The sequence below is a fragment of the Micropterus dolomieu genome, linkage group LG22 (assembly GCF_021292245.1).
Source record: "Micropterus dolomieu isolate WLL.071019.BEF.003 ecotype Adirondacks linkage group LG22, ASM2129224v1, whole genome shotgun sequence".
Lineage (NCBI taxonomy): Eukaryota > Metazoa > Chordata > Actinopteri > Centrarchiformes > Centrarchidae > Micropterus > Micropterus dolomieu.
Window position 1 is genome coordinate 34,546,221 of NC_060171.1, and position 25,160 is coordinate 34,571,380.

At 41.5% G+C, this 25,160-nt stretch overlaps 2 protein-coding genes across 4 annotated transcripts in view; one reads left to right on the forward strand and one right to left on the reverse strand.

Moving 5' to 3' along the window:
- Positions 1–18,455, forward strand: part of LOC123961912 (breast cancer anti-estrogen resistance protein 1-like) — a 72,671-nt gene extending 54,216 nt beyond the window's left edge. For 2 of the 3 annotated variants that reach the window (XM_046037707.1, XM_046037708.1), the window contains exon 2: positions 15,596–18,455. In XM_046037707.1, the coding sequence (XP_045893663.1) occupies positions 15,596–16,435 (840 nt within the window). In that variant the 3' untranslated portion in view covers positions 16,436–18,455. The remainder of the gene's footprint in view (positions 1–15,595) is intronic. The other variant, XM_046037705.1, reaches the window with a different exon arrangement.
- Positions 1–25,160, reverse strand: part of ntrk3a (neurotrophic tyrosine kinase, receptor, type 3a) — a 530,438-nt gene that overhangs the window by 478,189 nt on the left and 27,089 nt on the right. The window lies entirely within an intron of this gene.

Sequence of the window (25,160 nt, forward strand, 5' to 3'; positions counted from 1 at the left end):
TCTGGCTGATGAAATACTGGCCTATGAATAAATATATATTTTAATATATATAAAGAAATATCAGCGCTGTATAACTGGAGAATCAGGGTTTAAAAACATCACATCTATCCTAAGTGTTTAAGTGCTACGACTTAGTTGTTTGGTGTTTTGAACAAAGGTTAGCATCATCTTCTGGCAAAACTCCTTACATCATGTGATATACATGTAACGAGCTGTGCACGTACAGTACGGCCCTGTCATTCTGTTCACTCCGTGGACGAGGGGGCTGTAACCATACACGCAGCACTTACTCCCAGTTCAGTCAACCGTGTTTGCAAACAGGTTGCACCTCAGAGCCCACATGACTGGCCTTACTAATATGGTAATGGTAATCCACTCAGATCATTTAGGATCAATAAGGAGGGTGCTTAAAGCAAGACTGGTCAATGCCATGAATGACAGGCCTGCTGTAGCCTGCAATAGGCACTTTATTTATAATATATTTTTAGTTTGCTCTATTTTTAATATTTAATTTACAAAGTTTTAACTACTGTTTGATATGTGTGAATGCACTGTTAGGTTTGCATACCCAATGGCAATAAAGGATTTCTATCTATTCCACCTGACCTACGCACGAAAAACAAGTAACTACAACCTCCACCGCAGGAACAGAAGCAGCAGCTGCGTTCAACATCTGAGCTCACAAACTATTAACATAAATGATTTCAAAATGCGACATGACAAAACATTTGTTCACAGAATCAAGTAGGAGTTTGTGCTCTGACATTTTCAGTCGCAAAAAAATATTCCCAATGTGAAATATGGTAATAAAGGTAGACTGCACGGCAGCAGCTTTGAATGAACAATTTATTCTCCAGGTCGATTATGCAGCAGGTTATTACGACCCATATTTACGTTTACGTCAGGTGACGTAGTAGAAAGAGCAGGACTTTCACTAAGACCGAGATTCGAGAAGTGCATGCACTTGGAGCCAAACATCCCCTGTTAAGCGTCAATGTAAGGGCAGACTGAGGAGAATAAGCAACATCTGGGACTTCACTTTAAGGATTAAGGATCAGACTCAGGTGCTGAACCATTTGAACTGACTAATGTAATGCATGTTTCACTTACACCTAACATGAAACCTTCCAGGAGTTTTTAAATGAGGAAGCTCTCTTCCATATGATGAAGCTCAAAAGCATTCAGTGTATCAATGTGGTTACGACACTAAGGCTAAAGCTGTCTTGCAGATGTCTCGGAAGTCTCACTTGTGCTTATGCTTGTGCCTTCATGGTATCATATTTTGCCCTTGGTTTCACAGTACAGTAGAGTACAGTTAGCAGACAAACAAGAAGCTGTGAATCACTGGATGTTTGCCCCAGCGCTCAGTGCTGAATCATAGAGTCAACACTGCAGGCTCAGCTGCAGCTTTCTCAACAGATTCATCAAAGTGTCACAGTTCACCAGTGTGGAGATTTATGCCCCTGTGGTAACAGGAAACCATTTTAAACCAGGCACCTTTGGTTTGTTAACTTGCTAGAATTTCTAAATATTGATGCATTAATGCTTTTGCAGCTCCATGCCACAGTGGTTTAGAGCTTCTGTGTTTTGAACATTGTAAGTTGAGGGCTTCAGCTCTTCATCATAGGTATGTTTTGAACAGAGATATAGATTGAAATCTCTCTGTCAGCCACTCACACACAGTGATCAGAGGGTGTGTCAGCATGTTTTAGCTCAGGTCTTGTGTAAGTGCAGGTTAGTAAAGCCCTTAAACTCAGGTGTGGAAATACATTCAGATCTTCTTTTGTTCATCGCACATACTAATTTCTGAAGGTGTTGGATCACAGTTATGCCCCTCGATACTGCGGCTAAGAAAACATAATCTCATATTGTTTTTATAATGAGAGCACCTCCTTATTTAGAGCAGTGAAGTATGATGTACATTTCAAATCCCTTTTTTTGAAAGCTGAAAACATCACAGACTAAAGTTACACTGGCTGATTTAGTTTGAGTGCTTGTTAGCACTGGCCTGGTTCCTCAAATAGTTCTGGTGTTTTGCCAAATGATGGAGAAACAGTCGACCAATCAGAGCTTTGTAGGCAAGATAAAAGCTGGGGAAGTCACCTTTTACCAAGCTGCATCCTTGAAAAATAGTGCCAGTAATATGACACACTCACATGAGATGGACGCAGCTGTACAGGCTGTGCTAAGTCAACTTACATAAATACTAAATCAGTATATTAATTTGATCAGTGTGAGAATTGTGTTAAATGCTACAACCCGACCACAACTTCTATGTCAACAGAAAATGACATCAGCAGGGTGGGTACGTGAGTCACTATTGATTAGTTAGGGCAAAACAAATACCATCCCCCAATTCCCAGACAGAAACTGGCTAACATGATGATGATGTCAGGCTAAATGAAACACAATGACAATTCAGTCTGATAAAATGGCACAACTAAATCCCAAATTGTGTTTTTCCTCACTTCATTTCTCGCTGTTGACTGCAAGGAGGAGCTGCTTTGAACCGGCCAACTATCTGTGTGCGTGTCTGTGTGTGTCTGGCAGCTATTCATAATTTCCTTACAGGGTTGTCTGTCAACAGGTTAAGCAACACTCAGGCCATGCCTACATGAGACTATCCTGTGCTTCAGGCTACACAATCCCTGCTGTTATTTCTGCTGTTAGTCACAGCCTGGAGGCAGGAATTCTTCTGCTGGGATCATCACCCGTTAGAGCAGCAGCCTTAAGTAGCACTTATCAGGGCACATAAAGCTGTGGCTGATTTTGTTATATGTTTTAGCCCCAAGTTTAGCAGTTCCTCCAAATGTGTAGTTTCCAAGACCGAGCTGATGATATCCTCAGTTATTTTTCAGACTTGACAAAGCTCCGCCAGATCCACACAAGATATTATACAACTGTTTTCACAGGCTGAGCGCCAGTAAACTGCTCTTCGTAGGTAAAATCAGTGGAGTGCCTCTTTAAGGTTCATGGAGTACCCTTAAGGTTCTTTAGTGTTGTCTCGCTTTAGGTTTGATGAGCATGGGTAATTAAATTTTTCTCCTTTGATGACAAAAATGCAGAAAAGGATTACCTATTTTTTAAAAGTATTTGGATAATGAAACTCTCCACTGAAAGAAAATATAACAAATAGTTTCACACATGACTGCTCCCACAGAGCAATACATCATTTTAGCTTAGAAATGACGGATGACTAATACTTAGACTAGTGCGTAAACAAGTTGTAACATCAGTGTCCTCCAGCAGTCCCCGCTCCAGCTAGATGCCGCGCTGGGTGGAGGAGTCTTTCTGGTGTCGTACAAATCAGCCATGCACTCGCAGCTATTTCTCAAGAATAGCCTGACATGCCAAGACAGGAAAAGAGGGAGGGGGAGGGAAGGAAGGACTGAAGGAGGAAGACGTGGAGGTTGGCAGAAAGAGAGAAATAGGAGGATGGAGGGAAGAACATAAAGTGTGTGTGTGTGTGTGTGTGTGTGTGTGTGTGTGTGCGTGTGTGTGTGTGCGTGTGTGTGAGACATCTCTGGAATGTGTGGTTATAGGAGAGTTGCGTGTTTCTATGTGTTTGTATGTGAAGTCTGTGGAATGCTGTAGTAAGTGGGGCTGCGTGTGTGACTGAGGGTGGGGGTGGGGACGGGGGGACAGGGGGACAGGGGGACAGGGGGGCAGGTCCAGGCTCGCTTCAGCAACAGCAGGGAAACAGAAACATACGCCTCAGCTATCAGAGTATCTGCCGGTCCTGGTGCCTGAAAAAGGCTCAAAAGAATATTTAATCTTTATTCTCTCTCTTAGTTAACTCTCATGACCAGTGTTCACTGTTCATGATCAATGTGACTAATGGGCTGTTTTTTCTGTTCTTTAAAATTGTCTTAAATGTATTACCAGGTAGTGATACCCTGTGATGGAACGGTTTACAGGAGGGAGTAGTAGGAATGGTTTGAGTTGAGATTTATCAGAAATGTTCTGATAAACAATACTGAGGAAAACATCTCATGTCAGAATTCAGATTATAATCTCAGAAATATAGACACTGATTAGTCAAATTAAAGATTAGTCAACCAACAGAAAATGAAGAGCTGCAACACGTGTGATATGTCACTGTCAGTTCGCGTGGAAAAGATAATGACCTTAAATCAAGCTTAGGCGGGAGACTCGGGGAGACTGTCTTACAGGTAGGCTGTGACAATAACATGTCAAACATACTCTGGATGCAGTTTCTCCAATGTGAGGATTTGATCATTGTAAAAGAAGAACTTGTCAACAGTATACATTTTTGGCTGGGCATTTTAATCAAACATTTTATATATTCCTCCTACTTTCTTTTATGCTGTGCTCTTCCACATGAGGTCAGAGATGTCATTTAAAATTACAGTAGGTGAGACAAGCAAAATAAACAAGACAGAATTTGCGCTGGGAAGGAACAAACCCGAAACAGTGCAGGTTAGTATGACGGGCCCTTGGGCTACACACTGTGCTGAAATGACCGCAGACTTTTTAGCTATGCTATAACCTTATGAATCACAGTAACCGCTTTCGATTATGATAAATAAGACAGAAGAGCAGCCTACTTATCAACAACACCGTGTCCTGAAAACTCACCAGCTAAAGCACGCACACAGTTTAACAGCCACAAGCACATAGGCGATCAGACCCGAAATGATAACATACTGTTTAAACAGGGGCATGGCAGCCTGTAAGATTCACCAAATCCCTTGAAAAAGCACTTGTACTCACCTAACTGTATGGCCATGGCCTGAGCAAAATCTTTGACAATGTCCCTAAAAAAAAAAAAATCCAAAACAAGCTTTGCGGCCCTATCCTCCTGTTCTTCTATCTCCTTCCTCTTCTTGCAACCACGTTTATGTTTGATTAGCATGACTGCTAGCTTTGTGTTTCAAGTAGCGGGAGTCTTTCAGGTGATCCAACAGAAACTTAAGATCAGTCGACATACATATTACCCATCAATCATCATTGCACATGTAGGCTTTGTGATACAAATACCAAAGAAAAAGACAAGATTCATTCAGTGGAATCTGTGGAATATATATTTTCTATACTTTGTTTACTACAGACTGTAAAACTACTGACTGATACAATGACAAAGGTGGACGTGCACATTGACACATGACGTGGAGGGCAAAGCAACAGACCAAGATAGCGGCTCACACCGGACTCCCTTGAAAGAGACGCCGCAAAAGCTGTTAAATTTTATTTAGATCAGCTCTCAACTCAAGAAGAAAATAGATATTGACACAAACTGCAAGTGTTGGGCACTTGCGATCCATAAACAGCACCTTAAATACCGCCAGGTCCCTGCCAGCGCTCGACTGTGGTAATGTTTATGTTTACCTAACGCGGCCCCTGTTGGTCTCCTCGTCGATTCGTGCATCCGAAAGCACAACAACCATCCAGCATTTTGGCAAAAGTATGTGTACCACTTGCTTCCTGGTTGGCGGGCAGCGGAAAATAACGTCTTTCTTGCCCTCCAAGGGAGCGTTTTCTTTGGAATGTGACGTTACGTAAAAAATTCCCACCTCACAACAAGGTGGGGGCCCGCTCCCGAGACGTGCCCCTGTACAGTGCGGGCCCTTGTGCGGCTGCACTGTCTATAATTACGCCCTTGCACTTATCTCTCTCGTGCTTTTGTCGTGTGAAGGCTTGTCCAGAGATGCTTGCGTGTGTCCCAACAGAGAGATCTCCTGCACACTGCTTGTTCCTTAATGACTGTTTTCTGTCTTGTTTGTGTGGAGACAGCAAGTCTTGTGTTTTTTGTACATCACAGCTTGTGTATGTGTGTGTCTGTTAGCTATCATCCATTACAGCACCAACACAAGTCATGTTTTGCTCACATTGCATCTCATAGCAGAATACCAGCCTTTATGTTTTTGCCACATGTTCTCAGGGAGTAATTGGTTGACTGTTGAGATGAGAGGAGCTGCTCTTGACATGCTTGTACCTACAGTATATAAATATGTTTACAGTCTGGTACAATAGATTGATGTTTATCACGTAGAACAAGTCATGAATGTAGTGGCTAACGAGTGACAGTGTTTCACTGACCTTGACGTTAATAATTTGAGGCAGAGAGATGCCTCTCACCAGATCATTGCAAGTCTGGTTTTATCTACACTTTGACTCAGAACAGTATTTCTTCTGGTGGTCGTATGGCCTAGTTCCCAGTGGGGCCTCAGCTCACTGGAGCACAGCGAAACCGCTCACGCAGGCGAGGCTTATGCCGTTCTGCAACAGCGAGAGCGAGGTACGCTCGCAGGGACGGTGTGGTAGTGACCTGTTGAAACAGAGTTATCGTCATCCTGCATGTTTAAAATGTTAGAAACAAATGTGTTGAAATGGAGTTGTTAGAATTTTCTGAAGTTCTAAGGAAGCGCTGAATATCTAGCAGCATCTCTGCCATTGTGATGTTGTTTCAGTGTTATTAACGCTGTGTTAATGATGCTGTTTGAGTGTCTGGTTAGCTCAGTCAATAGTACGCAGGCCTTTCAATTGGAGGTTTGTGTGTTTGGCCCCCCTTTGCATTTTTTTCCCTCTTCAACAAATTAACCATGAAGAGACTGTTTCACACGCTCACAGTAAGCATGTGCTGGAGAGCTGATCCACATCCATCAACCTATGGACGCTTTTTTTCATTCCTCAGCATCTCCAGGCAGAGGAGGAATCCAGTCTCACGTTTCCTGATGGCTATTTCAGAGGTGTGTTAAGCACACCACAGACTCTTTTGAATGTCTTTCAGAACTTTGCAATGTAAAAGCTCTCAATTCAACACAAAATAAAACGGTGCTGCAAAAAGACCTTCTTGCGCTTTTATTTTGTAGACACAATGGCTTAAGAGGAAGTGATTATGTGAGTAACTGTTGCTGTCATGACTGTAAGCTACATCAAAGTATTTATTTATGTGGGCCTATTTATTTATTTAGCCCCCGGGCCGCCTCTTGCTTCACCACTGCTGGAGGTGAAACCAATGTGAGATGCACATTTTGAACAAAAAGCGCAGGGAGGTGTCAGCTGGTTTAAACTTCTCTCTCAAGCTCTTTTTGTGGAACAATGCCAGCAACAAAACAACAAAACAAACAACATCAGATAATGGCTGTGGGGCGTCTGTGGCTCAGGAGGTAGAGTGGGTTGCCCACTAACCGCAATCCCCAGACTCCTCCAGTCTGCACGTGTCCTCGGGCAAGATCCTGAGACCCAAACTGTGAATGTGTATTTCTGTTTCTGATGAGCAGTTGGCACCTTGGCCTCTGCCAGTGCATGTGTGAGTGTGAATGGGTGAATTTGACGTAGAGTAAAAGCGCTTTGCTTTAAGTACAGACCATCTACTATTTAATGGTTTGGTCAGCCGGCTGTCTGTCCACTCCTACCAGAAGCTGGCTGTGATGCAGTTTTCTTTGTTTGCCAGCTGAAAAGAGGGCATTGAAGAAGAGATTTAGCAGTTTCCATGTTGTTTCACTTTGGACAGAGATCTCTGCAAAAAACAAAAAAACAAAAAAATGGAAATGCTAATATGGAAGCAAATCGTTTTTCACGTGAGAAGAGGTCTCGCACTTCATCACGTCTCACCTGATGAACCTCGACTTCTCCAGATTCACTCCAGGCTGCAAAAAGAACTGTGCGCCTGCAAGACCTGTGGAAGAGCTGACATACTGCAGGAGAGTTGGGAGATGGACGGAGCAGACGACAAGAGCAGGGAGAGGGAGAGGGAGAGCACTGAACTGTGACTGCTGCAGGAATGGCAGCGTGGATAGACACGAAGTGCCTTTTTCTGTTTTGCTTTCTGCAATGTGGTGAAGAGGCACACTCACATGCAGACATTCACACACACGCACACACACACAATCTCTTGTGGTGGGCTAGTATTTGTCCCCAGGGGTCAAATAGGAGGCAGGAGACAAAGGACATTAAGCCACACACACACAGATGAGCGACCTGTCTATACTGGGCTCGCTCCACCAGCTGTTCACATTACTTTCTCCTCAGTGGATATCTCTGTTTCTCCCTTTCTCTCTTCTTTCCTTTTTGCTCAATATTTAAAAAAAAAATGTCTTGATCATTAAATTCATTATCACAATAACTGGAAGTCATTACATTGTAGATGCTTTATGATGGTTTTCACCAACAGTGAAACCACACCAGTGCTTTTGCACGTTTTGCATATCACACACGGTTAAATAACTACCAACCATAACTTCCAACGCAGACAATAAGCTTTTCACCTGTTCGTTTTTGATTATCTGCTGATTCTTTTTCTCAATCTAGTGGAAAATACCCATTTCTCAGAGCTCAAGGTTATCTTCAAATGTTTTGTCTTGTCTGACCAGCAGTCCAAAACCCAAAGATACTCAGTTCACAATGATATAAAACAGAGAAACACAACACAGCGGTTTGCATTTTATGTCATAACTATTTCAGCATCAGACAGTGTTGTAGATTTGTGAATCGTGTTTCACCTTTGAGGTAGCCAGTGGTTTCTGTTTTCTTTATGTGTACAAATCCGTTTAAAAATCAAGTTGACATCGCTTGGATATGGTTAACCGTGTAGTGAACATCCCGTCTGCTGTAACTGTGTTGTGATGGTTCATAATGTAATAAATGGAAATGAATGAAAAAACATTGATATGGTTGTTTTAAAGGCAATTTTATTTAAGACCAAAAGTTAACAGTAATCTGTAAAAGGTTGGATTTACATGCTTTTGACCATAAGGGTGTTTTACACCAATTACAAGTGCAGGGTGGATGCTTTTATTTGAAATTGAGTAAAATTCAGTTCTCACTAATTTCCCCGTAGACATAGTGCATGTTTCTTGCTAGTTGCATGCATAACTGGAATTTTAGATCAAGTCTCGACTAATGACGAGTTGATCAAATTATCAGCTTGCTTTGAAAGCTGAATGTTTTACAGACATACTGTATATGTGGTGCGGGAACTGTTAACATACTGTTTAGTAACATATTTGGTAAAAATGAAACTTAGATTTCTAGCAGAACCTCTTTGAAGATTACTCGTAGTTTCATGTGAATATGGATGTTGTGTACTCCACAGAGTGAGTGTTCACCATAGTGAGTGAGCCCACCTAGGGCTGGGCAATAAAGCAATAATGATAATTATTGCAATATAATTTTTCTCAATAACAGTATAACAAATGATCAGCACATTTTTGATTTAATTCATTTGAATCACAAATTAATTAGCACTTGTTTTTTTACTCATGCATATTTGTTGAAAAAAAGATTTTATCTTAATAGTTTTGAAGGTTCTGCCTCAGATTTGTGAATTGATCCACTGTTGCAACTGCATCAAATGTTCTGACCATTAAGAACCACAATTAACCATCTGGTTTCTTCAACTTTCTCTCAGGAGCAAAAATCAGCCTTTAAACTAAAGAAATAATGATTTGACATTTATCCTGATAATTATCGATATCAATGATGTGAAATTTTTTTATCATGATAACATTTCTGGCTATATCGGCCAGCCCTAAGTACACCAGACCACTGCACTTAGTACTCTGTACTCTGCTTTGTAGTGGTTTGGGGGAATAGTACAGTACGCATATTTAAGGGGACCGTATGGATGGTGTAGGCTACTGGTGGGTTGTGTTTGACTGACTGTAAAGCCTAGTTCACACTACACGATTTTTAGATCGTTTAGTGGGATTCTAAGCCTTTGCAGTCAGATGGTTAGTTCTCCATGTGAAATCAGTCTCCATGCTTCACCCAACTCCTCTCTACATCTTTGGCCTCTCTTTTGTCACTCCTCTGTCGTCTCCCTGACGAGTCGACGCCATTGAAGTTTTGGCGTCGCTCTGCGGCATCTGGTTGTTCTGGCAACGGTCGTCATGGTAACCTGACATTGTTGGGGCCTGTCACTGCTGGGATTTATCCTGAGGGGTCTGGGAAATGTGATTAGTTCCCACTGTGTTCTCATTTCTCCACACTCCAGACTGCCTCTGTAGAGTGAATGTACAAGTGTCTACTTGATGGCTTTCTCATGCTGATTAGCAGACAAGGATGTTTGAGGGCTTCCAGCTGTGTCTACACAGAGCTGACTGAGCTTTTAAAAGGTTTAAACTGTGGATTTGGCACTGAAAGTGCTTAACTAATGAAAACAGTAACTTTAAATTTGACCAAGTGCATGCCAAAATGTTAGGCAGTACACAGGTACTTTTTACTTCACCTTTTTTACTGATTGCCGCTACATTGTGTCTGTTGGTTCATCACGCGCTTTGGTTCAGAGCGAAGTATTTCTACACCTACTAGTTGGAACACAATTATGTTTACAGTGATGCTCGTGCTCCTCAAAGGATTAGTCCTGATGTTTTTAGCATGTTTCTGACCTTTCATACACCCTCCATTTTGGATGCTCTTGAAGCATTTCCTGTTCTGTCTGCAGTGTGGCCTGAATCACCCTGAGTGAAAGAAATTTGTGGCTACACATTGCAGCCCACAAGTCAAGGCTTCCACTGTGACTGACTTGTGTGCAGCTTTGCGATGCTGCTGTCCTAGGGTCTGTCATGGGTCTAACAGTTTGGACTGAAAACCATCTGAACCATCTCTTTCTTAAAGGGATATTCATGAACTGGGTGGACCCTACTGTATCCTCCCTCTTTCTGTGTTGCAGCAAACCAATAGACACTCCTGTTGTTGTTGGACAGGACTTTCGGCTGATGTCTTGTTTAAGTTGACCAAATTAGAAGCTTTCACTCACAAAGACACATCCTGGATCCAATAACATGTCACCATCAAGAGCTGACACTGACCACACTGCTATTTCAGTGTTCATCTGTAGCAGGTGTTCAGCAACGTCAGAAGTGAGAAAACGTCTGGAAGAATCTGCATCTGGATCCTTGTATTTATGTGGAAGACCATGTGTGTTCACCAGTTCGTTAGTATAGCCAACACAGCTGGTGTTGTTCAGGGATTCAGGTGTGGAATTTAGTCAGAAACCATAAAAATATTTAGCAAGAGTAGATATGTACTTTACAGGTTCACGTTCAGGAGCGAAGCACAAGGGAAAGAAGCAAATGGAAATGTCTCCGCTTCCTATTTCTGTCCAGTGCTCTCTCTCTCTCTCTCTCTCTCTCTCTCTGTTCTCTAGCCTCTCTACTTCTGTTTTACAAAAACCTGCTATGAATCCCGAAGTCACCTCTGTTTGTTGCGACAACATATTGGGATCCAACATGCTGGGTTTGGTGTTGACAGATATGCACACTGCTGTAGAGAAACTGCTTGGAATAAGAAGTTGCTTGGCTGGGTAATGTCTAAAATTGGCAAAATTAGTGCCAATATGAGTTTTAATATCAATACCAAAATGATACTTTTTTTCATTTGAAGTTAAGAACAAATCTTACCAGATATTCAATGCTAACTTTCATTTCATGGCAGTTTTCAATACTTTCTGACATATTTTGTGCCAAAAAACTATTGAAGTTAACTACATTAATAATTTTCACATCATGATCATTTTAATCATATTATTAACAATGTTGTAACCTGGGAACAAATGGCTCTGAAGGTGTAGCCAGCGACTAAAATCTTGCCAACAAGTTAAGCCCGCTGCAACTAATTAATGTAAATTCTGTGAACCAAATTACAAATTAGCAACTAGTTAGCTAGGTAGTGGTTGAATGACTGACAGCTGGTAGATGGTGAACTGTAGTCGGAATCTTCAAGCTAAACTTCTCAGCAGACATTTTCATCATTTGAAATTCTTTAGCCCTATCCAGTACGCAGAAGGTACCACCTTAAAATGAGGTACACGATTAGGTCTCATTCTTGAACCGATCCCTTTTTATGGCAGCTACATTTGGGGAGCATCTAACTTCATTCATTCAACTCGCACATTTCACAACGTGACAGAAATAGAGAGAGCATGAGAATCTATTCAGGCTGATTCTGAGACCTCAGGGTCAAGTCGCTGACTCATCCTTCAATCATGAGGCTGTGTGAATCATCCTGCACTTCCTGTTTCTCTGGACATTGGAAGGTGTGTGTGTCTCTGTGTGTGTCTAGACCAAACTCTTTGTACAATTATTTACTGAGACCCAACAATTTTAGAAAGAGCAGAGAACAGACAGAGACGCGTGTTCATCATCCAAAGAAACAGAGCTGATTGGCAGCGGCTCTGGAGAGTGTGCACATATCGTACAAACCAGAGGGACAATAACACGGCAGATACAGTATATCTGAATGAGTGTATCTCTGATTTCCATGGCAGACTAACCCAGTTAGAGGAAACAAATGATGAGCCTAATAGTCATCTGTCCTGATGCTCCTGACATTTACCTGTATCAGAAGACATCTACAATTAAGAGTTCTTCCTGTACAAGAAAGGAGCATACCGTGGTTACTGTTAACTAGCAATGGGAATGATTTGGACAGAAAAGAATGTAAAACTACTAGCTGATAGTCCTACATGTTTACCGTCCTCTGGGAATTTGGTCAACAAACATAAATGTGGCATTAAAGAGTAAATGAACACCAAAGGGACTGACTGACTTCTCTGGTTGAAAGTTTCCAGACTATTGCCCTCTGTTGGGTACGGTCAACTGTGATGTCACGCCATCCTGACACACCCTGGAGCACACTTCTGTATCACTGCTGCAAGGTGAGAACTTAGAACAAATGCGTCCTGAGTTTCAGGAGTGTGCAGCATTCCCAGCCAACGTACTGATCTATATTCTCTGGGCAGGTGCAGTTCTCTGACAAGACTTTAATCCTGTATGGACAGTCGATTTAAAGCCTAACCATGACATTTTCAACCTGGACACTATTTGCCCATGTTTTTGTGTCTAAGTAGTTAATTGGGACAACATATTTTGAAATTGGTCCAGTATTGAGTAGCTCGCTGCACCGAGACAGGGCTGCAAAGTAATCCTTGCAGGCAATTGTACGTCTACAAAGTGCTTGTTTTTGCAACTGACAGGCTCAGATTGTTATTATTATACATATTAAGTGTCTGACAACACTATGGAAAGGATCCCTACTGAGAGAGACTTTGTTTTAAATGGTTAAAAACACCAAGGGATTGAACCAGCTCTTGAATGGCAGAAATCAATCAGTTACAACACTACAACACTAGTGTATCGAGGGGGTGGCCACACACAGACACACCTGTGCGGGGTCGACTAGCACTCCACAGAATTTAGTAACACATTAAAGAGCAGCTCCAGTTATGGTTTGACATATAGAAATACTCTGCTTTTAAAAATAAAAAAAATTCCCCTTGAATATCCAGAATAGTCCAGAATCTATAAATACCTTTCAAAAGTTAGACTGCTGGGCGCAAGAGTGAGTTTGTTACTGGACCATCATTGGCTCCTGCTAGTATGTTAAACCGACATTTAAGGTGAGCGCAGAGCCACTTGCAAGGGATGGAGCGAGAGGCAAAACGCTGTAACTGGAGGGAGACTGTGAGGGAAGTATGACAAACTGAAGACAAGAAAACAGACTTTTGATCACAAAGCATCTGAATATCACATAATTGTGGAGGAGTATCTGGCATGTGTTTTCTTTCCCTAAAAAGGGAATTTTGTGTGCATGTTAACACAGCCAGTGAATTATTTTGATAAAGTGAGTATATTGGGGTCGAGTGTCATTCCCAGCCCACTCTGAAGCAATGAACAGGCCTTCAGTGCAGGGAAAGAAAAGTCTGACTGAAGTGTGGAAGCCAGTTACATGGCCTCATTTAAATGGGCAGTGCTTTGTGCTTAGGTTAGTGTGTGTGTGTGCGTGTGTGAAGCTGGCGTGGAGCCAGCACAGGCTGTACTACTCTGTGATAGTTGGGGTGGAACTCAGAGAGGGAGGAGAGCAGGCGGAGCTCAGATGTGGACGACAAATATTGGTTTAGTTTCCGAGTTCCAGAGAGACTGAGGGGAGGTGTTTCTGTTTGCACGCTGGGTTTCGGATGGATGTGCGTGTGCATGTGTGTTAGTAGGATTCCAACCAAAATAGAGTTTGGAGGACATGATGGGGAAAATCTTCTGGCTTGTCAATTAACTATATTTTGTTTCTTTTACTGAATGTCACCTTTGACCATGTGGAATTTGAGACTTCTTCCACCTGAGTGTCCAGCTGCTGTGTATACTGTGTGTGTGTTTGCTGGCAGTCAGTGATGACATGCAAAACCTCAGCTCCAATGCAGTAGGATCTCAATTCTGTTCACTAAATGTTGAAATACTACAGATCAGATACATTTTATAAAATGCACTCTTATTACACACACTTATTAGAGCTAACAGCTTCATTTAATATGTTTAATATGTCCAGACTTGACCCCGGACTCTATCCATTATCAAACAGTAACAGCAGTTTAGTGTCCTTGTACTTTGTCCTCTCTCCGGCTGCATGGTAACACATGTAGCTGCCATCCTAATTATATGCACAGCTGTGGCTGGGATTCTTCGGTTTTACTCACGTATAACACAGCGAACACTTTACACGGCTCAGCACAATTTATCAAAGCTGCTGTGTTCCAGGTCCACACTACATTTTCATTCTAAGCAGATTTTGAGTGTGTAGTGTGTTCACACTGGAAAAGTACCAAAAAAGAATCTTTAAAAGTGAGGCTGCATACTAAACGTGCTCTATTTTTGAGTGTGCTGTTGATGGACACTATTGATCCCTGATGTATTGCACAAAAGTGGCAGAGAAGCTACTCACAGCTCCAAGAAGATCCTGGAGACTAAGTGTTACATTTTTAGAAAACCAATTTGATTTAGAGACAACTAAGCATGTGACTATGACACAAGAGTGCTTTACATCCTATTTTCTACCAATAGTCAGTGTTGATTTCTTCTAACCATAGCCACAATCTTAATCTCCCTAATCCTAAACCTACTCAAACCATTAAGCACAAGGGTGCAAAATGTTCATATGTCATTTTAGAAAGCAGCCTATTTAGCTGTGTGGATCATTTCCTGCACAAAATGGTGCAGTGCATTGATTTCCTTTGTACTAAGTCTGACTCATACAAGATTTTTGATATTTACATAAACAAATAAAAAATAATAATTTTTCAAGTTGACAATAGAGACAGTTTCTAAAACAGCCCACACATACTGGATCCCTGGCATTTCTGTTCTTTAATGTCTTGGTACATATCAGAATGTGTAAATGTGGTAGCAAATACATTTTGAAATGAAAGCAACTTTCCCCCATTGCAAGTTGGAAATCCATGAGATTTATTGTTGCTGTCTCTGCTAAACCTACCGTCCGGACTGTCTGTCATGTTCACACATTTTCATTTATTTGCTGATTTTTAAGTTCTGACTGTGTCATTTATATGATCTACCAATACAGGGGCAACAAATACCAAAAACAAAATGACAGAGGACAGAGAGCACTTCTAACAGTACTGACTGTAAACTTTCAGTTTTGTTTTACTGCGCTTTTGTACACTGTGTTGTAGTTCTTCTTGCTGTACACAGTAACAAACCCACAGACCAACAGATATCTTACAAACCGGCTTGCCATGTTTTCCTGTTGGCTTCTTTTGTTAAAGCTACAGTAGATGAACGTGAACCAGTTTGAATACGTACAGTATGATTCTCATATATGTCTGTCTGTCCTTCTTCTACAGAACGTGTTGGCCAAGGCCTTGTATGACAACGTGGCAGAGTCTCCGGACGAGCTGTCCTTCCGCAAAGGCGATATCATGACGGTGTTGGAGCGTGACACGCAAGGATTGGACGGCTGGTGGCTCTGCTCCCTCCACGGCCGCCAAGGCATTGTCCCCGGCAACCGTCTCAAGATTCTGGTCGGCATGTACGACAGCAAGCAGCCGACCACACCTTCCACGCCAGATCCAGCCACTTCCTGTCCGCCCCCACATGCGCAGCGACCCTTCCTTCCTCAGGGCGGCTACACCAAGCCAACGGCTGTGCCGTCGTCTGCTGCCAACAAGCCCCTCCCATCAACTCAGTACACGTCTATGCACCCGGCCTACTCCACCCCCAGCCCTGCACAACCCAATCCTGACTCTGTCTACATGATGCCCCCTTCTCACAGCCCCAAACCAAGTCCCCAAAGCCTGTACCAGATCCCCTCTGGCCCAATTGGACCCCCCCCACAGACCCAGCCAGGACCCCCCAGCAAGGGCCCAGCCCTAGCCCAGAGACAGTATCAGCTGCCTGGGCAGGACATCTACCAAGTGCCCCCCTCTGTAGGCCCAGGGCCAGGCCAGGCAGCAGCCCCAGCTGGGGGGACAGGAGCTGGGCAGGATGTGTACCAGGTGCCCCCCTCCCTGGATAAGAGGAACTGGGATAGTAGCAACAAGCCGCTGGGCAAGGTAAGGAATGAAGGAAGGAAGGAAGGAAGGAAGGAAGGAAGGAAGGAAGATTTTTGGATCAGACATGTGCTCTTAGTTTACAGAAACAGTGCGAAAGAAAGAAGGAGGATAAAAGCAAGCTTTAAACCTTAGAAAAGAAACATGGAGGAAAGACGAAAGGGAATGAAGGAGAAAGAAAGAACTAAGGGGCGAATATGTTGCTGATGTCAGTTTGAAAATGAAATATCATGAGAATAGAGCATAGTTTCATTGTTCCTGACCTCAGCTGTGGCTGTTTTTGTATCACGCACACACACGCACACTTCCTGCTATTATCACTGTTTGTGCTTGCTGTGATGTGTGTGTCTGTTTATTGTCAATCCAAAAATTCAAGGTTGTTCTTTGTGCTGCATGATAAGGTTTGCAGATATTTGGCTGTTATATAATTACCAGCCAGCCAGTATCATCTGCTGTAGCGTTTCACAGTTATTCTAAAGGTGTTTTTTATCTGTGGCCTCTGTGGAGAGTTTCTGGTCAGTTTTCACACTGTGGCAGATCAGAGTGATTCGGAGAGTTCAGGACCATTAATGAAGTGTGAAAGCTTTACATTACAGTTGTGATATAGAAAGGTGGTTAACCTGCTGACCAGAACTACAGCATAGCCCTTTTCAGACATGGAATACGTAACACTGCTGGTTTTATCAAGCTGGTAAAGTGTTAGCTTTTTGTCATGCAGACGTACAGTGGTTGTTCTTACCTTAATGTGCTGACGGCTTTATTCAGACATGACAGGACGGTTACAGAAGGAAACTTGTGCGTGCAGCACTTGGCACCTGGTGTACGAGAGGAAGTGGGATCACTGTGGTGAGTGAGTTGGGAAGATTTTCTGTTTTCTCACTCGGGACACTTCCCCAGCTTAGTCTCCTGTGAACCTCCTAGTAAATTTTTTCATCAGTTTAATCACCAGATCATTACGTTACATAATTGCCAATATTCTACAGTGCACAAGTGTAAAGTGACAAAGTGTTATGTTGTTCCTTTGTTTAACTCCTATTTGCTCATATTCCTATTCATTTATTCATCCATACAGTTAGCATGAATAAAACCTGAAAATAGAAGGAGAGAGAGCGCTCTTCTGACTAACACTGTGGTTATACAAGTATTTTTTTATTCACTTTTGGACCAGTCACCGCTGGTGAAGAATCCCCCTAACAACTTAAAATAGCCTCAGTCACACTGTTTATTAAAGTGATATTATTTTCTTTGAGCATAGGAGATGGAGCTTTTGTCACACATTTATAAAATTGATATTAATCAGGCAAACACAACATGTGTTTAATTTCCCTCTGTGTTGCAGCCTGCAGCCTTTCAGTTAATCTGACATCATTCAGTTCAGACTCACGTCGTGTTGAGAGTGTTACAGAAATGTTTGTGCTTAGGTCTGACCTGTTTGCTGCTGTGATTTTTACGTAAAAGTGACTTGGGTGCTTTTTCAGACACGAGACAGAGATGGAAAAATTGCCATCAGATTTTTGGAAAGAGGTGCCTGTCTGAAAGGGGCTTATATTTCCTGCTATGAAGTTTACTCTGCTATGAACTTTGGTATCATCAGTGGTGGTGAGAAAGAAAAAGAAAGGGGACTTAAATAATTCCTAACTACAAAATTATGTGTCCTCGTGATAGAATCCCATAGCGGCTTTTACCTTCACACTCCACATCACACTGCCCCACTAGACTAAAACAACTTGCAGTTCCTTGTGTGTGAGAGTGTGTGTGAAGGAGGACCACCAGTGAAATAATAAGATGGTTAATAATTCAGTTCTGATCTTGTGGTTGGGTGAGTTGGGCCAGCAGGTGACAGGCTCTGTGTGTGTGTACACTCTGGGAAAGCCCCTCCAGGCTTGCTGTGGTGCATTGAGCCATATGTGTAAGCACCACTGTCAGTTCTTTCTTTAAATATTGCGTGCGTGCGCGTGTGTGCGGGTTGTGTGTGGGATGTGTGTGTGTGTGTGTGTGTGATGATGTTGAGTCCAGCTGCTCTCCTGCTCCTCAACACATGACCTCATCTGTGTTCCTCTGTCTGTCTCTAACTGCTTCATGAGAAATTCATATGCAGGAAGTGAAGTGGAAGATCTAGTGAAATGCTTTATCATATATTCAGTAGGGATGTTGGATTGTGTCCTTGGTGTCCTGCAGTTGCTAAAAGAGTTCAGTGTTTCTCTCCAAACTGTATTTTGGAATAAAAAACCCTCTCCAACAGCATCACTGGACACTGAAGGTGGATATGTGGAGTCTCACAACAAGGTCAAAGCCTGCTTGTACTGTTTTAGAGCAGCTAGTTCTGAAAGTGGGAAGAGAGCAGTGAGCAAATAGATCTTGTAATGTGCACACACAGCACAACTGACTTTCACAGGACATCATGTCAGGGTAAAAGTTGTTGTTACTTTGATGATGTGTTGGAGGTAGAGCCTATGTTCTGCAGCTCTTTATCTAACAGCTCACTGTAGCTGTTTGTTCTAATATTTAAAACATATCCAGTGGGAGCACTGGTGACTATGAGTGTCCACATTGTCTTAGGTAGTCCAAACAATTTCAAACAATAGCACTGCTAATAACAACTCTCCCCATACCAATTCCAATACCAGAGCGGTTCTGCGGTTCTGGGTCAGCAGAGATCTGGGTTCTAGCCCTAAAATCTTTGAATAAGTCAGTCATGCTTTATTGATAGATATTGTAATACAAAAGGTGCTATAGAAATACAGTATCTCACAAAAATGAGTACACCCTCACATTTATGTAAATATTTGATTTTACACTGAAGAAATGACACTTTGCTACAATGTAAAGTAGTGAGTGTACTGCTTGTATAACAGTGTAAATTTGCTGTCCCCTCAAAATAACACATTACACAGCCTTTTAATGTCTAAACCGCTGGCAACAAAAGTGAGTACACCCATTTGCTCTAGTTACCTGCCCGTTACATGTGTTGTTTACTGCCAGACATGGGTAGGGGTTGTCTCCTCTGTAAGTCGGTAGACAACATTGCAGATGAGCATGGTTATCCCCTGCTGTGAGGCCACAGTCTAAATACATATGGCCACAGCACATCTAAAGTGTTCCATACGGCACCCATGGAAAAGTGAAGGATAAATAATGAAGGGAAAGCATTGTTTTAGCAAGTAATCAATAAATACAAGGTTCCATTGCAAGATATTCCGTGATGTAAGGCCATGGCATCTCATAAGATCATACTTCAAGGAGGATTAATTGGCATTCTGACAACTAAGACTGACTGCTCTGTATAGCAGTGTGTTTACACTACATTCACACACCGGCGGAACAGCCATCAGTATCTTGCCCAAGGATGGCTTGGACCGCCGACCTTCCGATTAACAGGCAACCCGCTCTACCTCATGAGCCACAGACTATCTTAGGTTCAACCACATGATACGCACCTGATTCGGTGCTAAGAAAACAAAAAGTCAGTACAGTGTGTGTTTCTCCAAAATGTTCCTATTGTTGGTTATAGCAAATGTAGAAGGTTATCTGGCCCTAAAAAAAGATCAAGTGGCATAAATTGTCTCTGCCGTCAGAGATAGAAAGCAGACACAGATACTAACCAGGTACAGGCTCAGTGACACAAACTGGCATTCCAAACAGGAAGACACAAGAAACCATGGCGACCAAAAGAAAACAGAAGATGTGTGTTGGACAGGTGAGGCTGAGCCAGAGATGAACTTCCTCCTACAAAGTAAAACATTCAATGAAATAAAGAACATTTACTTTAACAAGCTCAACTCTGTAATGATTTTAAAGAGCTCAATGACTGTCAACACTCTGAGGAGAATCAGAATCAGCTTTATTGCCAATTAGGTTTGTCCTTTGAATCTTTCCTTGACCTGTTGATGTTTTCCATCAAAGTCAAATAGTAAGGACTTGAGAAAGGACTGAGCTAGTATTTTAGTCACAGTTGTATTTAGTACTGGACCTTCTATTGTCAGTGTAAGAGCAGAGCATGTGTGTGTAAGTATGTGTGTGCGTCACATGCTTTATGTATTTACCTTGCCAATGCCCTTCATTGTAATGAGTTGCTTTTATGCTTTCTTACCTCCCCTTGTCTCCCTCTTGCACACACACACACACTTCACTTCTGCCAGTTAGTCATTACGAGATAAGGAATTCCTGCTGAGAGGAGACTCCAGACACCCTCTGTCTTACTCTCGCAGCTGCTGTGGAAGGCTGCAGCTGGGCTTTACATACCAAATGCCCCTTTATAAGACCATTCAGACAGACAGCAGCACACAGTCTTTCCAGATTGTCTCGCAAATATTAGACACATGACTACTAGACTCTGCACAGACCAACAGAGGAGGTAACAAAGACAATGTGAGGGAATTCCAAACCATGAGAACATGGGAAAAAAGCCAATAAAATGTAGTTAATGTAGATTTCGTTATTGGTTCAACAACACCCAGAGATCTTGGGGCCATTTCTCAATGGACACGTTTTATTATTTTTATTAAGGGGAGACTTCATCTGAGTGAACAAATAATTTATTGACGTGCACAATGAGTCAGTCTACAATATATATCATGTTAATTTGTTTATAATATTTGTATTATTAATCTGAATCTGCAAAATAATATACAATATTTCTTTCTGAAATGCAGTGGAACAGAGCACAAAGGCATAAAATAGAAATACTCAACGTAGCACAGATATGTCAAACACACCAGAGTATAGAACCTCAGCAAATGTACGTGATCTCTCTCTATCAGTGCTTGCATTTGAGGTATATAGGACCTGGCCATTATTATAGAATTTACGGTAATTGATTCATCATCGGACAGGTCACACTGGGAAAATGAAAACAATGCTTCAGAGGCCAGAGTTTGACGAGTGGCTTGCAATACGTTGAACACGGAGGCGGGCTGCAACACAAGGCCTGACAGGAGGCCTGGCAGTGAAGAGGGACACTGATGCTGTGCAGGTGCTGAGACATTTCCTGTGGACTGAAGGAGTGTGTGGATAGCTTGGGTGGAGTTAGCCAGAGACTGCACGGTGGCGATCAGGGCGTTGAGAAGCAGATGAGGCTGTAAGCAGAGAAGAGTGGAGAAGAGATGATTCTTCTCTTAGGCTGAGGAATTGGACATTGTGAACGATGACATTCGCACCAATTTCACACTGAAAGGACCGCTGACATCAGCAAAGAGGAGAACAGATTTAAAGTTTGACAGCGACTACGTGATTGGTTGATGGAGATCATGGCAAAATCTGATTGGTTTAACTAAAGAGTGATCAACCATAGGCTGGTTAGACAAGTGGCAAGAGAGAGCGAGTGTATGAGAGAGAGAGAGTTGTGAATGAATGAATCATAAAGATAATTTGTGTGCATGAATGAACAGAACATGCTGGTATGCAATATTATTAACTTGCTTTAAAAGTTGTATCTTCACAGTCTCTTGAAGTAGTAGTTTGGAAAGAAATCTTAACTCAGGTCCACTAACTGTTGTTATCAATATCTGTGTGTGCGCGTCGGCATCTGTGTCAGGAGGTTAAGCAGTAGTGTCAGCTGAAACAGCTGTCATCAAAGGCATTGATATGTTAGGAGGGGTGTGTCAGCAGCCACGTGCCACAGCTACTCCCTGCTCTTAACACTCTCTCTCACACACACACAGTCCACCAACACACCCCTGACTAGCCCCATCACTATTACATACTCACACACACTAACACACACACACACACGGTGGGATCCATTGGATTACCTGCTGTGGACTCATTTTTTGCTCTGGCTTAGACTAATGTACAGGGAGATGCCCACAGACTGTGTTCAGCTGAGTTGGCTCCATCTTTCCAAAAGTGAGTGCTCTGAACAGGGATTTTATTTTTAAACCTGTGTATGTGGGTTTAATGCATGTGTGTGTATCAGCGGCTGCTGGTGACTCAAAAAATTGGTGAGAACAGAAGATACAACCCACAGTGTTGGGTTACTGTACACTGGTTGGCTACTTCTCTACTCAACGAAAAATATGCAGTAAAACAATGGCTTACAAGATTTCTTAAAAACAAGACTTTTATTCAATCCTGATCATTTCAATTTAATTCTAATTTTATTCTAGACTAGGGGTGTACATAACACTTATTTTTCAAGTCGATTAAACTAACAATTATTTATTAAATTAGAAAAATAATCTAACAACTAATTTTGTATATTCTAAAGAAAAAAAGTTGCCTATTATTAGATTAACATACCAATTTATCCAAAATAAATATCAAAAACATGTCTAATCAATAAATCAATATTTTATTCAACCATCCTGATGAAGTCCATTAGAATAATGACAATAGCAGCGTATCTTAAAATCAAATCAAATCAAATTACCACATCACTGATGTGTTGTGATAATAACAATAACAGACATTAATTAGGCTGCTTTACTTCAAACTTTTACTGTTTCTGACATTTATTTCAGTATTGAGTAATGCAGTATGATAATGCAGTATGATAATGCAGTATGATAATGCAGTATGATAATGCAGTATGATAATGCAGTATGATAATGCAGTATGATGATGCAGTATGATGATGCAGTATGATAATGTAGTATGATAATGCAGTATGATAATGCAGTATGATAATGTAGTATGATAATGTAGTATGATAATGTAGTATGATAATGTAGTATGATAATGCAGTATGATAATTCAGTATGATAATGTAGTATGATAATTCAGTATGATAATGCAGTATGATAATGTAGTATGATGATGCAGTATGATGATTCAGTATGATAATGCAGTATGATAATGTACTTCTGCATCAGTGTGGGCCAAAGAAAACAACTGAAAGGATTCACAGACTGTGCAAATATTCAAAAACTACAGTCCTGTGCTTAGCCAAGTAACGTGATTCTATATAATGCCCAGTTACGTTACGAGTCCGTAAAGGAACTGACGTGCTGGTTGTTGGCTGGCAGGTCCACTGTGATTCAGTGTGGTTTCTTCTGTACTCTTCAGAGTTAGCCAGTCAGATTACCGTAAATGGGTGTCTGTCTGAACAGAGCTCATGTCTGAATGTCTGAAGCCATCAGTTTAACTGATGGATGACGCCAGCAATGTTCCATATTCCATGTCTGAAAAGGGCTTTATGTTGTCCATGTTTACCTGTTGTCTTGATAAATTCAGCCCAATGTAAATCTCCACAGCACTAATTCAATCAGTACACCAACAGAGTCATGTCATATTCACCACTGTACTGCTTGTATTGTCTATTCTCTGACACAAGTCTTGTTTTTCTCTAATTAGTTCCACTCATTTCTACCTTGAAGCTTTTTTCGATCACTGTTGAGCTACCATTAATGAAACACTTCCTGCACAGATATTTCATATTAAAAGTCTTCCAGCAGCTCAAAGAGGGTAATCTCTGTCAATTTTCCTGGTGGGTCTTTTATGGTAAAATTTAATTGTTGAGTTACTGACATTAGCTTAACAGTTTTCTTTCAATAGCAGAGAATGCTAGGTCTGATTTGTAATTGAAAACTGCATTAGTGTTAAAAAAAGAAAGTGAACAGCAGAGTGGTGAGTATGACATGACTGTTGTTGTACAGATGGATATTTTACAGAATTAGTTTTCCCCCGAGCCTTTATTTGTTTGCACTGGCCATTATTTGAATACAAGCTTTTATTTAAGAAGTTACGGTATTTTTCTACACATGTACTGTAAGGTATGATATGATAAAGATATGTGTGTGTTAAATCAATGGGGATACAGCCAGTGATGGACAGAAAAACATCACGTTTATGTTTTAAGAAATTTCAAATACGTTGGTTAATTTAAACTCAGGGTCTAAAATGATGAAGTCAGTATTGTTAATAATTTTTACCTCTAACATATAAATTCAGCTTGTCATCACTTCTTGACGTTTATTTATCAATTGTAGAATCTTAATGTTCCTATGAAAACCTGGAGGGATCCTTTATAATAGCATGTGCTATAACATCCACATATGAGAAAAATGATATGTGTGAGGCTGCACCACATGCTGAGAGATTAACTGGAGGCTAATGAAGTTAACACGGCTGTCTGGCACACTCCCACACATATCTGTGGACACACACATACACACAAACATACAGAAGGCTGCAGTAGGACTCATTTCATCCCTCTTTGGTTTTGCACCTCAAGTCTCATTTCTTTAAATTTAAAAATGAAACTTGAGGATGTGGGTTTCTAAAACCAAGTCTACTGTGCAGAGATGACAGAAAAATCAGTGCGTTGTGCTCACCAAAAATAGTTTCCTTTCAAACCCTGGTTTCACAAATCCAAGGATGCATTTATTTATATTTGAAAACAGCTACAGTCAATAGATATTTTTCTATTCTATTGGACTTACACCAACGTGCCTATCCAAACAGGATTCCATGATTACCTTATTTGTAAGTACACAAATAGAGAGAGGGAGATGGATAAAAACACACACAATGACAGTGCAGTCTGGTGCAGGAAGGTTGTTGAATGTGACATTTTAACATCTTCCTAATACTTTTCAGTTTTGAGAAGTAGCACTGTTTAACCATAATCGCAGGAAATATCACAACCAGTGAAAATGACACAGAGCTTGCAAAGAGAGGAAGAAGTTTCCAACATTATGACGAGTACACAGACACACAGTGCAGCATGTCAGCTCAACAGTCCTTATTACTGAGGATGTGAAACATGTTGTAACCTGTGTTAAAAAGGTGTTCTATAAATAATGTTTTACTTACTAATAGGTTTTATAGTTACTTTTTTCCATCACCATATTCCAACAGAGGTGAATCAGTCCATCTGGAATTGGCCAGAATTGCCAGACAGCAGCCAGTCTGTGTGCACACA